Source organism: Centruroides vittatus, unplaced genomic scaffold (genome assembly GCF_030686945.1).
Source record: "Centruroides vittatus isolate TY-2023 unplaced genomic scaffold, ASM3068694v2 contig_1776, whole genome shotgun sequence".
NCBI classification, from domain to species: Eukaryota; Metazoa; Arthropoda; class Arachnida; order Scorpiones; family Buthidae; genus Centruroides; species Centruroides vittatus.
This window is the reverse complement of record NW_027121087.1, coordinates 98,249-110,263: the sequence shown is the minus strand read 5'-3', so window position 1 is coordinate 110,263 and position 12,015 is coordinate 98,249. Positions and strand designations below refer to the sequence as shown.

Sequence of the window (12,015 nt, the reverse complement as noted above, 5' to 3'; positions counted from 1 at the left end):
TAATTAAAATTAATTAATAAACACTAAATAATAAATTAACTTGGTTTAAAAATATGCAATAGACTTATTAAATATATTTTATCATTGTAAATTAATGCAAATTTAAAGGGGGGAAAAAAAACAATGCTTATTAACGCCCTTTTAAGCTCAATTAATCATTGTTTCTAGTTATATGTATATATTTTAAACGTGAATTATTAAAAAAATTCAACTATCTTAACAGGTATTAATGAATAAAAATTAATGTAATTATACTTTGAATTATGATATAACAATAATTATAAATCACGAATTAATATTTTAATTTAATAAGCAATATTAAAAGAAATTAATGTATTTTATGAAAAATAATTAATTAATAAATAAAAATTCTCGAAAAAAAACCTTCTGTGGTATATTTTACTGTAATAAATTAATGATAATTAAAGGGGGGAAAGAGAATTTATTTATAATTTTTTCCTTTAATTAATTAGTGAAAAATTAAATGTAAAAATATTAAAATCGTTATAAAAATTAAGATAATTTTGAATGAAATTTTTTTTTTTAACACCTTCAATTGCCCTGATATATTTTATTAACGTAGATTAATAATAATTAAAAACGAGAGGAAAAAAAATTGTTTATTTGCAGTTTTTTTAAGAGAAATTAATTAGAAAAAGTTAAGTTTTAAGCTTGTTTAAATATTATTTAATTATTAATCAAGATAACAATTAAGGGGGGAAGAAAAAAACAATGGAAATTAGTTTATTCAATGTTTGTTTACACGATATTAATCAGTAGTGAATTAGGTAGAAGGTGTTTAAAAACAAGACATGTTAACCATTAAAAATGCCGAAAAATCCCCGTGATACCTGTTTTTTTTCGGTCGTTATAACTTAATAATGTGATAGTAGATAATGAAATAACAGTTGAAATGGAAACATTAAGTAGTGGTAGTCACAATTGTAGCACCTGCACCCTCAGGATTAATGACATTGTCACTCTTTGCTGGTTTTCTTAATCACTAAAATAAACTTCTTTCTTTGTGCAAGTAATTAAATTCTTAATGACGAAACGTTATTATTTTTTTTTTGGAAGTTTGAAACATAACTTTGGACTTATAAAATGGAATTTATAAATCTTAAATTGTCAACGTAAATACTAGGAAAAGAAGATTGTCAATGAGTGTATTAACCATTACTGGAAACGTATGAAGCCGAAGGAGAATTTTCAGGTCATAAACACCGGGCTATCAACAAATATTGGATGAGAATTTAGTAGAGGGAGGAAGAGAAAGAGACGTATTTTTGTGTCTAGTTTAGTTTCAATGTGATTTGCGACGTTACAATAAAGTTTTATAAAATTGGAAATGGAAGGATGCTGTCATTACGGTCATCGTAAATACATCGAGGTTTGTCGATTGGTTCTGGCGTCACTAGGAATTCAATTATCTTACTTGGCAATGGCCTAGAGTCTTGCTTCACTCGATGACATTCTCAATATCCAGTAAGGTTGGCAGTTTTATTTAACTCGGTAACGAGAAAATTGGCTAGATTGGAAAGTTTTGGAAGAGAGCAATGACGTGAAGGCGTCATATCTTTTGTCTCTTCCCTGTCTGGCTGATGCTACTATATAGTTTGCTGCAGGTGTTTACGACATTCCTCGATGGCCGGACAAGGCCGGCCTTATTGTCATCGTTCGAGAGTGCTTTGTCGTTTTCTATACGTCCCATTGAGATCTTGGCCAATGACAAGCTAAGTTTCATCTATGCCCGTTGGAACGGATCTTGGCAAATGCTCCTGAAATCTTTTCTGTGTTAGGCGACTTTAAATGCCTTTTGTATTGCTAGAATTACGGTTTTAGTTTGGTCTTTTCGTAATGCTTTTCGTATCCTTTAATCTTTACTATCCAAAGTGTAGACTCGATAAAGCGCCAACGGTGTCTGTAACGTATGTCATCCGCCTCCCCTTTTTTGTCTTTGGCCATATTCTCTGTAGTATTGCGCCATCTCTTGTCGTGTTCGATAACTTTATTACTTAAATAAAATTGATAAAATTGCCTTTCGATACGGAAACAATCTTTATCCATTGTCCCGATTGCCTAGAATCCGTTCCTTTTCATTAGAGTGAAGCTCATTAGCTTCGTCTTCCTCTCTGTCGTCGTCATGTCTAGATGGCTGCAAATGGTCGTTTTATGGAAATCTTCCCGGCAAGTGTGTTAAATTTAGACTGAACAGTTGCATTTGGCCTTCTGACGCCCCACAACTAAATTGCAATCTTGCGATGTAAACAACATTAAAAGTACTCCGAGAGAAATTCCAAAATAACCAGAGAATTTTTTCCAAATACGTAAACAAGTAGGCTTCCAGTCAACAACATAGTCTAATCTACTCATTAAAAACATTCACTCGTATATAAAAATCCAAATGAAAAGATTCGACGCCATTTTTTATCTTCATTTTCCGCCGCTATGAGTACAATCCGCAAGAAACAATAATAATAAAAAGTGCCTATTATCCGAGAAAGTCAACTATACAGGAGGAGAGATAATCTTTCCAGATAGCTTCGTGTCATGCTACATAAACTAAGCCCTTTTCGTCGTTGTCCATCCTAAATTGGCTCCTCGGTTGTCGGGGACGGGAACCAACAGCATCGAAAGGAACAACAGGCACAAATCTCGTTCCGTCTGATAAACAAAGGCTACGTAAACAACCGTAGAAATATTTTTCAATTGGATAATGGCTAAGTTTATTAATTTAACCGGGCGAAATATATTTCGCAATTCTTGTCGGTTTGACGCTTCTCTCGCCTTTTCTGCTCGCAGATATTAACAAGGCGCGGTTAAAAATTGCTGAGAATTGCGTCTTTTCGCCTTCTTGCATAATAAGTGGTATTAAGTCTTGCAGGGTCAGCAATTTATGATATATTTTTTCCTCCTTCCTCTTCTCTGTTCTTTCCTCCTTTTCCCTTTTGCGTTGCGGCTTGTACTCTTTGATGGATCGAAAACGTTAATGGTGACTTCGCAGGAAAACAACAATTCCTGCGAACTTTTGTGCTCTATATCTCTAGATGTAATTAAACGATGTTCAAAAGTAATATAAATTTATGACGTTTTAGTCAAATGTTATTAAAATATTGATTTGTCTCAGTAAAAAAAAGAGAGAGAGAGAAAAGAAAGATCAACCTCGACTGGTGAATTTGCAATTAATAACATTACCGATGTCTCTCGTTCGAGGGAAGGGGGAAAAAGAAATAAAAGAAATATTAATCTCTCTTATCTCCGGGACATTTTGATGTACAGTTCTAAATATTATTATCGTAATTTTATTTTGTAAGTTAAACTAATTGGTTTAATTTTCTTTGCCTTTCTACTCGCGAAACGTTTAAGTCTGCATGGTTGCTTTGCTTAACGAGTATTATTTGTTTAGTAGTTTCTTGCGTGTGCGTAACAATGTGTGGTCGATCGGCAACTTGCGTAACAAGCTATCGAACATTTACCACAATAGCGACATTCATTCATAACTAACGTGCGTAAGAGTCTCTTGTGGATAACCACAATGACACCCTATACGCTTGACTGGCCAAAGCGTTATATCCGGAGATCAAGTCGTCCATTGCTTCGTCCTGGCAGCTTCCGTCACGTTTGGAATTTACTAGATGGTGTGCACCCTCTGGGAATGCTACTTAAACTAACCGAGCTTGGGTAGAGTCACGTACCAACAGTATAACTTCTCTATAGGTTTTTATGATTATTGAGCTATTTCCTGTAATTTTTTAATCCGTAACAATTTCTTAATGCCCCTATTGTACGCGAGTAGGAGTAAAGAATGTTAATAACATCGTTACGATGTTAGAAACACAAAAACAACACTCTTGACCCCGACGAAACGACGTTTAGTTACATTCAAACTTAATTAGATTATGTATAACGCTGCAAAGTAGAATGATGTTATGCAAAGAAGGACACACGAAAAGTTAAGTGATGATATCGAACGAGAAAATGATACTAAGTAATGATTATTATTATTGAGGGGAAACGATAATCGATAGAAACTAAGTACAGGATGGTTGGTAATGATGAAGTTTAGGCAATAACAAACAAAAATACTCTAAATAAAGTCACCAAGTAAAAGATATTATGCAAATAATGACACTAGATGAATGCCCGAAAATAGTAAACAGCGATGCGAACGAGAAAAGAATACTAAATACTAGCCAGGAAAAGACATTATATAAAATAAATTTTATATAGTTTCATGCGTAATATTTTATACACAACCCACAACAACATTATATAAGAAAAGACATTAAACAAAACAAGTTATGTAACAAAGTTATAACGTAAAAATCACCGAGCGAAGATTCTCCAAAGAAAAAACACCACTAAACAGTGATATTAAATAGGGGAATAAAAGAAACTAAGCAACAGTTACCCGTTAAGAATTACTTACAAGCGTAACGTCCAATAATGACAATACCCAGCAGCGTAACGGTTTTTTAAATCACCCATTCGTATCTATTTTTCTTTATTCATAAAGTAAATCCGGAAGATACGGGTAGGGAAGGGTAAAAAATAAAATAAAATAAAACCTCTCAGCCGACGAGTCTTGCCTTAGTTTAAACCATAAAGAAATTATTGGAGAGAGAGAGAAATTTCCAATTATGTGGAATATACCGATGCCGGAAATCGTCCTTCGTCAAACAAATGGTAATTTGCATAGATAATAAAAACAAGGGATGAAAATTAGCAACCGCATCGATTCGACATCTTCTTCTTCTTCTTCTTCTCCTCTCACACCATGCCAAGTGTTGGGGTGTCTAGACGTTGGCAGTTTGTAGTTTTTCTTCCACTCGTCCCGGGGGTAAACTTCACTAAATTAAAACTATCAAGAATTGTTTTATCAAAATTATTAAAGGGCTCATAAAACTTAAAATAAGCTGTTGCATCACTAATGAGAAATTCTCTTTAAAAAAAAAGAAAGAAGAAGAAACGTTGCATTATTCTTTTTCGGTGATTAATCGAGTAATTTGTCGTCTGGTAACATAAATTTCGGTGGAGTTATTGAACCTAATTATCGAACTGTATCGGCGAATAACTACTTGACATATCTGCCTAATAGTTATAACTATATTATAACCGTAGAACCATCAATGTTTAAACTGTAATACGAACGTCGTAATGTTATTAATGCATTTGTTAGTGGATGCGAGAGTAATCTGATTTTCAGACAGAAAAATATCAAGGCGAGGTTTAAAGTTTAAACAACAGCCAAGAAAAACAAACTGATTTAATCCCTTTGGCATTTCTTAAAGGACGGGACATTCTCTAAACTCTGGAGGACACGGAAAAAAGTCAAAACAAGATTTTTGGCTATTCGCTTGAGAGTGACCAAAGCAAAAATATCTCGTTTCTTTGCCTTTGCACAGTCTTTCTGACTTATTCTGACATTTCTTTTCTACGCTCGATTTCTTTAGCCTTTGATATATTGAATTTTTCCACCTCTTCTATTTGTTTATAGTTGATTTCCGCATTTTTTAATACACCCTCGACCAAACAGGAAGTAGATTACTTTTCATCCAGATGAAATTGAATTATTGATAACCTTTCTCTCGCCCTGTCTCCTTTTTGATATTTAACAACCTTTACTCTTTCCTTATTTGCCATCCTCCTCTTGTCTTTTCACTTTTTTCGTAATTCGTTCGAATTAATTAGACGTGTAACACGCACGACCTACGTCTTGATATATTTATTTGGCGGAACGTGTTTAACACTACAAGCAATTTATTCATAAATTTCCATTCCCCTCTTCTATCAACTATGTCACACGACTTGACCGCACTCACATCGACCTAAATTCCAACCTATGACTCCTATCGTCATCGACGAGTCGAGTCACAAGCACATTTTAAAAAGTCACGTTTGAGGGCTACATTTGAACACATCGTAGGAAAGAACACGTCCTTGACCCAATATACGTTTACTGGTGTTGGCATTCTTCGAGTTTACGCTATAGAATAGCTTATTCTTACAGAAAAATTACTTACTTTCAACGTTCCTAACTCTTCTCCATATCTTTACAGGTATGCCGATTCGTCAACCATTGTAGAACTATGGGATAATTTAGGACTTTCGGGAGGCATCAGAGTTCTGAAGGTAAGTTATAAGCACTCACATCAGACGTCTAGCATTGTAAACGTCCGACTACCGTCTGCTTGTAGAAGCAGTGGACGGTCGCAGTTGCAACTACGCAGCCTCCTTCTCAGCTTCGACTGGATCTCTTCCCATCGATTTTCTCCTCGGACCGTCCTTGCTCGCCATGATACCGCAAAAGTCTGACGTAATAGCTATGCCGGGTGTCCAGAACACCCCCTTCCACCTGCTCTTACTATCGGCTCTTGTTTGTAAACACCGTTGTGTACTGCTTAACCTCTTCCAGCTGCTCACCTGAATGCCTGAATGACGTTCGTTTCCATCGTCTACCTGACCCACCGCGCATTGTTCGACCGAATATATAAACTTTTAACCATTTATACACTCCACTTAAGAGACGAGAAATTCTCTTTTATCATTCATACTCGGAGGACATGAAAAATTCTCGATTATCCTTCAGCGCTTAACTCTTATTATACATGCAAATATAACCAAATGGGATTAATTTAATAAGTGAAAACGAACCAGACACGGAATTCGCGTGAATTATTTAAATTGTAATTTCGGTTTAATGTATATGCGAATATAAATTAAGAAAATCTCGTAGCATACTCCTGCAAGTTGCGGTAGCTCTTGCGGGGGTGGGGTATGCCACCAATTCGTTTCCTTCGAAAACCTCCATTTTACAAAGACCATAAAGGCATAGGAGCACTCACAATCTTTAGGTGGCATCATTTTTTACCCTTGCTTCTCCCATACACTCTCTTTTATTGATTACACTGTCAGGTGCAACCAATTATACGATAGATAACCGGTCTTTTCCAAAGCGTCTGGAAGATCAAACACTGCTGCGAGAGGCGATATTAAATCCCTCCTTAGAGACTTTACCGTTTCGGCAGAATACGTGAACCAAATTCCTCCCTACTCTATGCCAAAACGTCCAGAAAACGTCATTCATTCTTCTACTGGAGCGTGGGAGGATTTTAACTCCCGACCTTTTATGCCATCCCGATTTATGATCTTTGACCCCGCTTAAAAGCCTTAATGCCTTTATAACTCGATTTAATGAATTGCAAGAAGTTAACTATTATAACAGTCCGGGATTAACTATTAAATTTAATACCGGACTTCGGAGACGTTACATTGTTAAGGATTACGCCGTAAATTGTTGAATCTCGGATCAGCAGAGTAGCGATGATTAATAGCAAAATATTCTCCCTTAAATGATTAACTTAATGCCATTAAAGTGATTTAAGTAGAAGTGGAAGGAGCCATTCATAAGCAACGTTCGGCATTTTACAAAAGGATTTTCATTAAATTGGATTTTGCCACCTCAGTCGGGGTGCAAAATGTCAGCCATTTTTTTTATAACTCCTCGCATAAATTGCCTGGTTATAACGTTTATATCGTCTATAATAAATCTTTTTTTTTTAAACTCTGTAATTACAAGTCTCGGTTTACATAAATAACCCTCGACGCCTCGCGAATATAATTATTAAGAGCACTTTGCAGCAGTTGTATACGCTCAAGGAGTGCAATCCGAGACACCTAACTGTACAAAAAATAATTGTTAAACATCAAAAAATGTAATTCGTGGGAGTAAAACAATGAGAAATTCGCTTAATGAGCTTGGTCCGATAGCTTTTCTGATACGTTTCTAATTTATGGAGACGGCTTTTGCCACGTAAATTACAATTTTTTATGCATCAGAGATTATCTGTCTTTGGGCATCGAGCATGGCCACTTCAACTTTCTTTTCAAACATTTTTATTTATCATCAAGATTAAGATTTCCTCGTTGCTAATTAAGGTGAAGAAAATAAGCGAAAGAAAATGGAAGTTTTACTACGTTTTGTCTACTTTTTTTTTATTCCTTCTTTTATTTCTACTGTCCAATAAACTTTCACATCTGTCAGAACAGTTCTATGTTATTAGTTTGTAGCTGCTGTTCTGTACAGAAAGACTTGTGCTAAACACTTCTTTTTTTTCCTTTTTCTCTCTCTTATAAACCTAATGAGATTATTTACTCCTACATAATTTGCATCAGCAACAGGACATATGTAAATACATTGTATAAATATGCATGTATGCATTTTGTAACAGCATATTATCTGTAAAGGAAACCCTTCTATACATTGTGAATAGCCTTAAACATCTGAGTAAGATAGAATAGAAAGCAATTTAAGCTTCTATTTATATCGTATTTTTAATATACACACGAGAAGTGTGTAGTTTATTATCGTGCACGTTACATTGTTTTTTTTATTTATAACACGGAAAACAGCTAATAAAAACGAAATTTGTTAATAACAACTAAAAGTTAGAATGTAAATAATTAATCTTTTTCTACTTCTTTCCAGATGAAAGGGTCTATTTAATAACTGAATGGATTGTTTAGTAAGCGAGCATTTGTCAATAAACAGATAACACCCTGTGTATAAACATCGCTATATAAACGAGAAATCAAGATCCAGACAACAATACAAAAGAAGAGTTTAGTGACCTCGGATGATATCCGAACCTACATCTTTCTATAGTTTGTTACCATTTTTTAAATTAAATTAATTACTAGACAGAAGAAATGAGTGCACAGGATGCGAACCCACGTCCTTCCATACGTGCCAAATGCTCTAATAGTTAAAAAACGAGATATGCTCTTCTAATAAGATTCTAAATTCCATCTCTCTGTAATATTTTCTTAATTTAAATCCTTGTTTTATAAAGAGAGAAGGGTTTTGATCCTCGAACACATCAGAGTCTCTGTTCCTTTGTTGGGGTGGATATTGTTTCGTGCAATGTAAGTAGTATTTGTATAGTAGCATCGTGTAATGTTACCATTCTATTAATATTAAACGTTTATCAGCAGAATTAATTTATTCAAGCGTTTTTTTTCTTCCGTTCTTCCTCCTCTTCTTCAATTGAAACAGTTCTTGGAACAGAAGAGGATTTTTCCATTCATTTCATTAGTACAGCTAATTGAAATCCGAACAATGTACAGTACATACACAGAAGTTATTCTTTTGTTAGAACGAAATACTCTTGGTCATCAATATGCTAATTAAATTTTATTTTTAAAACCGCAGTAAAAATGAAATAAAATAATAATAATAATAAAGAAAAAAGAAGAAACTTTTTGGAGATTAAATATCAATTTTCTCGGTTGTGCAGAATACATCTGCACGATCAAATTTGCATTGATATGAAATGGTTCGTTTTCTGAATTATGATTACTCGCAAAACTGCTTTTGAATAACGATTGCAGGCTTAAATTCTTTCATTTTCTTTCTTATCAAGGTGTATAAAGTTATTGCAGGCATCCTGCATCATTTCCTATTCCTTTACACGTGCTACCGTAGTGACATATATGTAATATTTAAACAATTGCATTCTGTAATTATACGTTGCTTAAACTGTACATCTGAACAATAGCATACTTCTCTACTTTTCATAGATTAATGCTGCTACAGTATACTTATAGGAATCCCATTATAGGTGTGGAGTACACTCATACGGGAGTGTTCATTTAATTAATTAGAATAATTATTAATGCAATAGTACTAATAAGATACGGGGGTGATTATCTGTCGTGGCATCTATTTTTCAACACGCTCACTGCAACTATAAATGCTACTGTAGGGCTTAATATGTTACTATATGAAATGCTGCGATAATTTACTGTATATATATAGTAAATGTACTTTATATAAATAGAAAAACTTATCTGTGTATGCCACTATAGTAATAACACGTTATATAAATGTCAGATTTTAATACGCGACGTTAAAGGAATTTTTTTTTCTGTTTTCTACAAATATTTTTCGAATATTTCAAGAATATGAATTTGTCAACTTTCATATTTATCTACATCTGTAAAAGGGTAGAGAAGTAGTAATGCCTCCAGGGCGATACAACTGAAAAATATTTATATCTTTACACTTAAAAAAAATATATATATATATATATATAAATAAATATAAAATATCTTGATGGAAACGTCAGAAAAATGAATATTTCTGTATTTATTCCGAGCGAAAATATCTCCTTATTAAAAAAAAAACGTGTAGATCTTATTGTTGATTTAGCTTTGTGACGTGTTAAACAAAATTTTCAGCTCCATTACTTTCGCACTAACCGCACAATTTTGTGTGCGTTAAACGTAATTAACTAATCTACAACCGACTTTTTTTTTTTAATTTCTACACGACTTCTACTGTTTAAATTACTTTTTAATGTATAAATCTCGGAATAAAATATATTAAAAAGGGGTAAAAAGGAGGTGGAAAGTTTAAAATGCCTTATAAATCGGTTCACGTGACCGCTTTTAAAACTTCGATCGAGTAGACATATTGGTTATTCCTGCTTCCATATTTCAATACCTTTAAACGAATCGACTCGAATACCTCGAAGCTATTTACATCAAAATAGAAAAATATTTTAAATTTTCTGAAACTACGGACTTATATATATATATATATAATATTGAACGTGCTTTATCAAATATTGAAGCATTGTACAGTACGAATCGGTGGTGTTATGAAGAGGGTGCATTTTAAATATCCGTAAGATTGATGATTAAACGAATAGATGCGATTATTGGAAACGTAACAGCACGGTTATTTTATGGTTACGAACGTCATCAACCGCATCATTTTAACTGTATGACAGGAGATTTTTTGTCATATTGCCACATGCCAGGACCCTTGCTATATCTTTTGATGTGAAAATATTGTGCTTGTCTAGTTCGTGTGCCCATCATCATTTCTCATTGTGTACTCGCACCATCATTACCTCTTCGAGAGATTCTTAAATTCTTTCATAACTCCTATGTTTGTTTTTACTACTACCAAATTCTAGTAATTCAGACGTTTCTTTTGTCGACAAATTATTTGATATTCGTTGTAAAATCAATAAATCTACGTTCTCTGGTTTCGGGCGGTAATATCTTTTCTTCTTTGGAAAAATTCTAAATGAACATCTATCATTTTGACTTTAGGACTGCCTAAAGGTTTTCCTTTTCGTTTTCTCTCTTGCAAATCCTTTCAAAAACAAATATTTTATTTCATTTTAATATTCAACCACTTAGCATGACAAGCGGAATGATCACAAATTTAAATTCTTTTGTGCTGAATGGAAGAGCCCACTTCTACTTCTTCTCCTTTTTTTTGTTTAATATCTCCAGAATATTACCCATTTTCTCCTCTTTGTTGAATTTCATTAGTTTCTCTAAATTGTTGGATTATTCGTTTTTCCTCCTCTACTCTTGTATAATTGAAAAATTCGCAATAGGAAGAGGGGGAAGAGGAAGAGCAGAGAGAGAAGTTATCAGGAGTTCGAGTAAAGATTATAAATTGCTGGTTAACTAAATTGTTAATAACTATTTTCGTCCTCTTTTAAAATTCTTCGTTAATATTAAAATATTAAAAAATATTCCTCTTTTTTTAAAATAAAATGTGTTAATTGAAGGCTTCATTTTTTGCTATTCGTTAATGAGGAAGAAAAGGAAATGCTTCTGCGATTTACAAGATAGATTTTTCTCAATTAATGAATTCAAATATGCAATTTTTAATAATACTTTCTATCGAATCAAACATTTAATCCTATTTTCGTGCAGCGTATTTAATTTGTAATTTGCTCCTTCATTCGAATATATAAACAATATTAACATTTTAACATTCATTAAAATACTTACAATTAACTTATGCCGTTATGTATAACTAAAATGTTTGCAAAATACAAGTAAATTGTTTGAAACGAAATTATTCCGAAGCGCAATTTTATAGAATATCACTTATAATTAATGTATAACTGATACGTAACACAATGGCTATTTCTAGCAATTTTTGATTCATTTTCTCGTTCTCTGCTTACTAAATTTGAATATAAACAG

The 12,015-nt window shown here is 33.3% G+C and overlaps 2 protein-coding genes across 5 annotated transcripts in view; one reads left to right on the top strand and one right to left on the bottom strand.

Moving 5' to 3' along the window:
* The window catches only part of LOC136969274 (XK-related protein 4-like), a 42,764-nt gene extending 36,560 nt beyond the window's left edge, over positions 1 to 6,204 (bottom strand). The window contains exon 1 of the mRNA XM_067263371.1: positions 6,024 to 6,204. The gene's annotated coding sequence lies outside the window, so the exon portion shown is untranslated. The remainder of the gene's footprint in view (positions 1 to 6,023) is intronic.
* The window catches only part of LOC136969273 (ninein-like protein), a 110,325-nt gene that overhangs the window by 70,879 nt on the left and 27,431 nt on the right, over positions 1 to 12,015 (top strand). For all 4 annotated transcript variants that reach the window (XM_067263370.1, XM_067263368.1, XM_067263369.1 and 1 more), the window contains exon 7: positions 6,060 to 6,132. In XM_067263370.1, the coding sequence (XP_067119471.1) occupies positions 6,060 to 6,132 (73 nt within the window). The remainder of the gene's footprint in view (positions 1 to 6,059; positions 6,133 to 12,015) is intronic.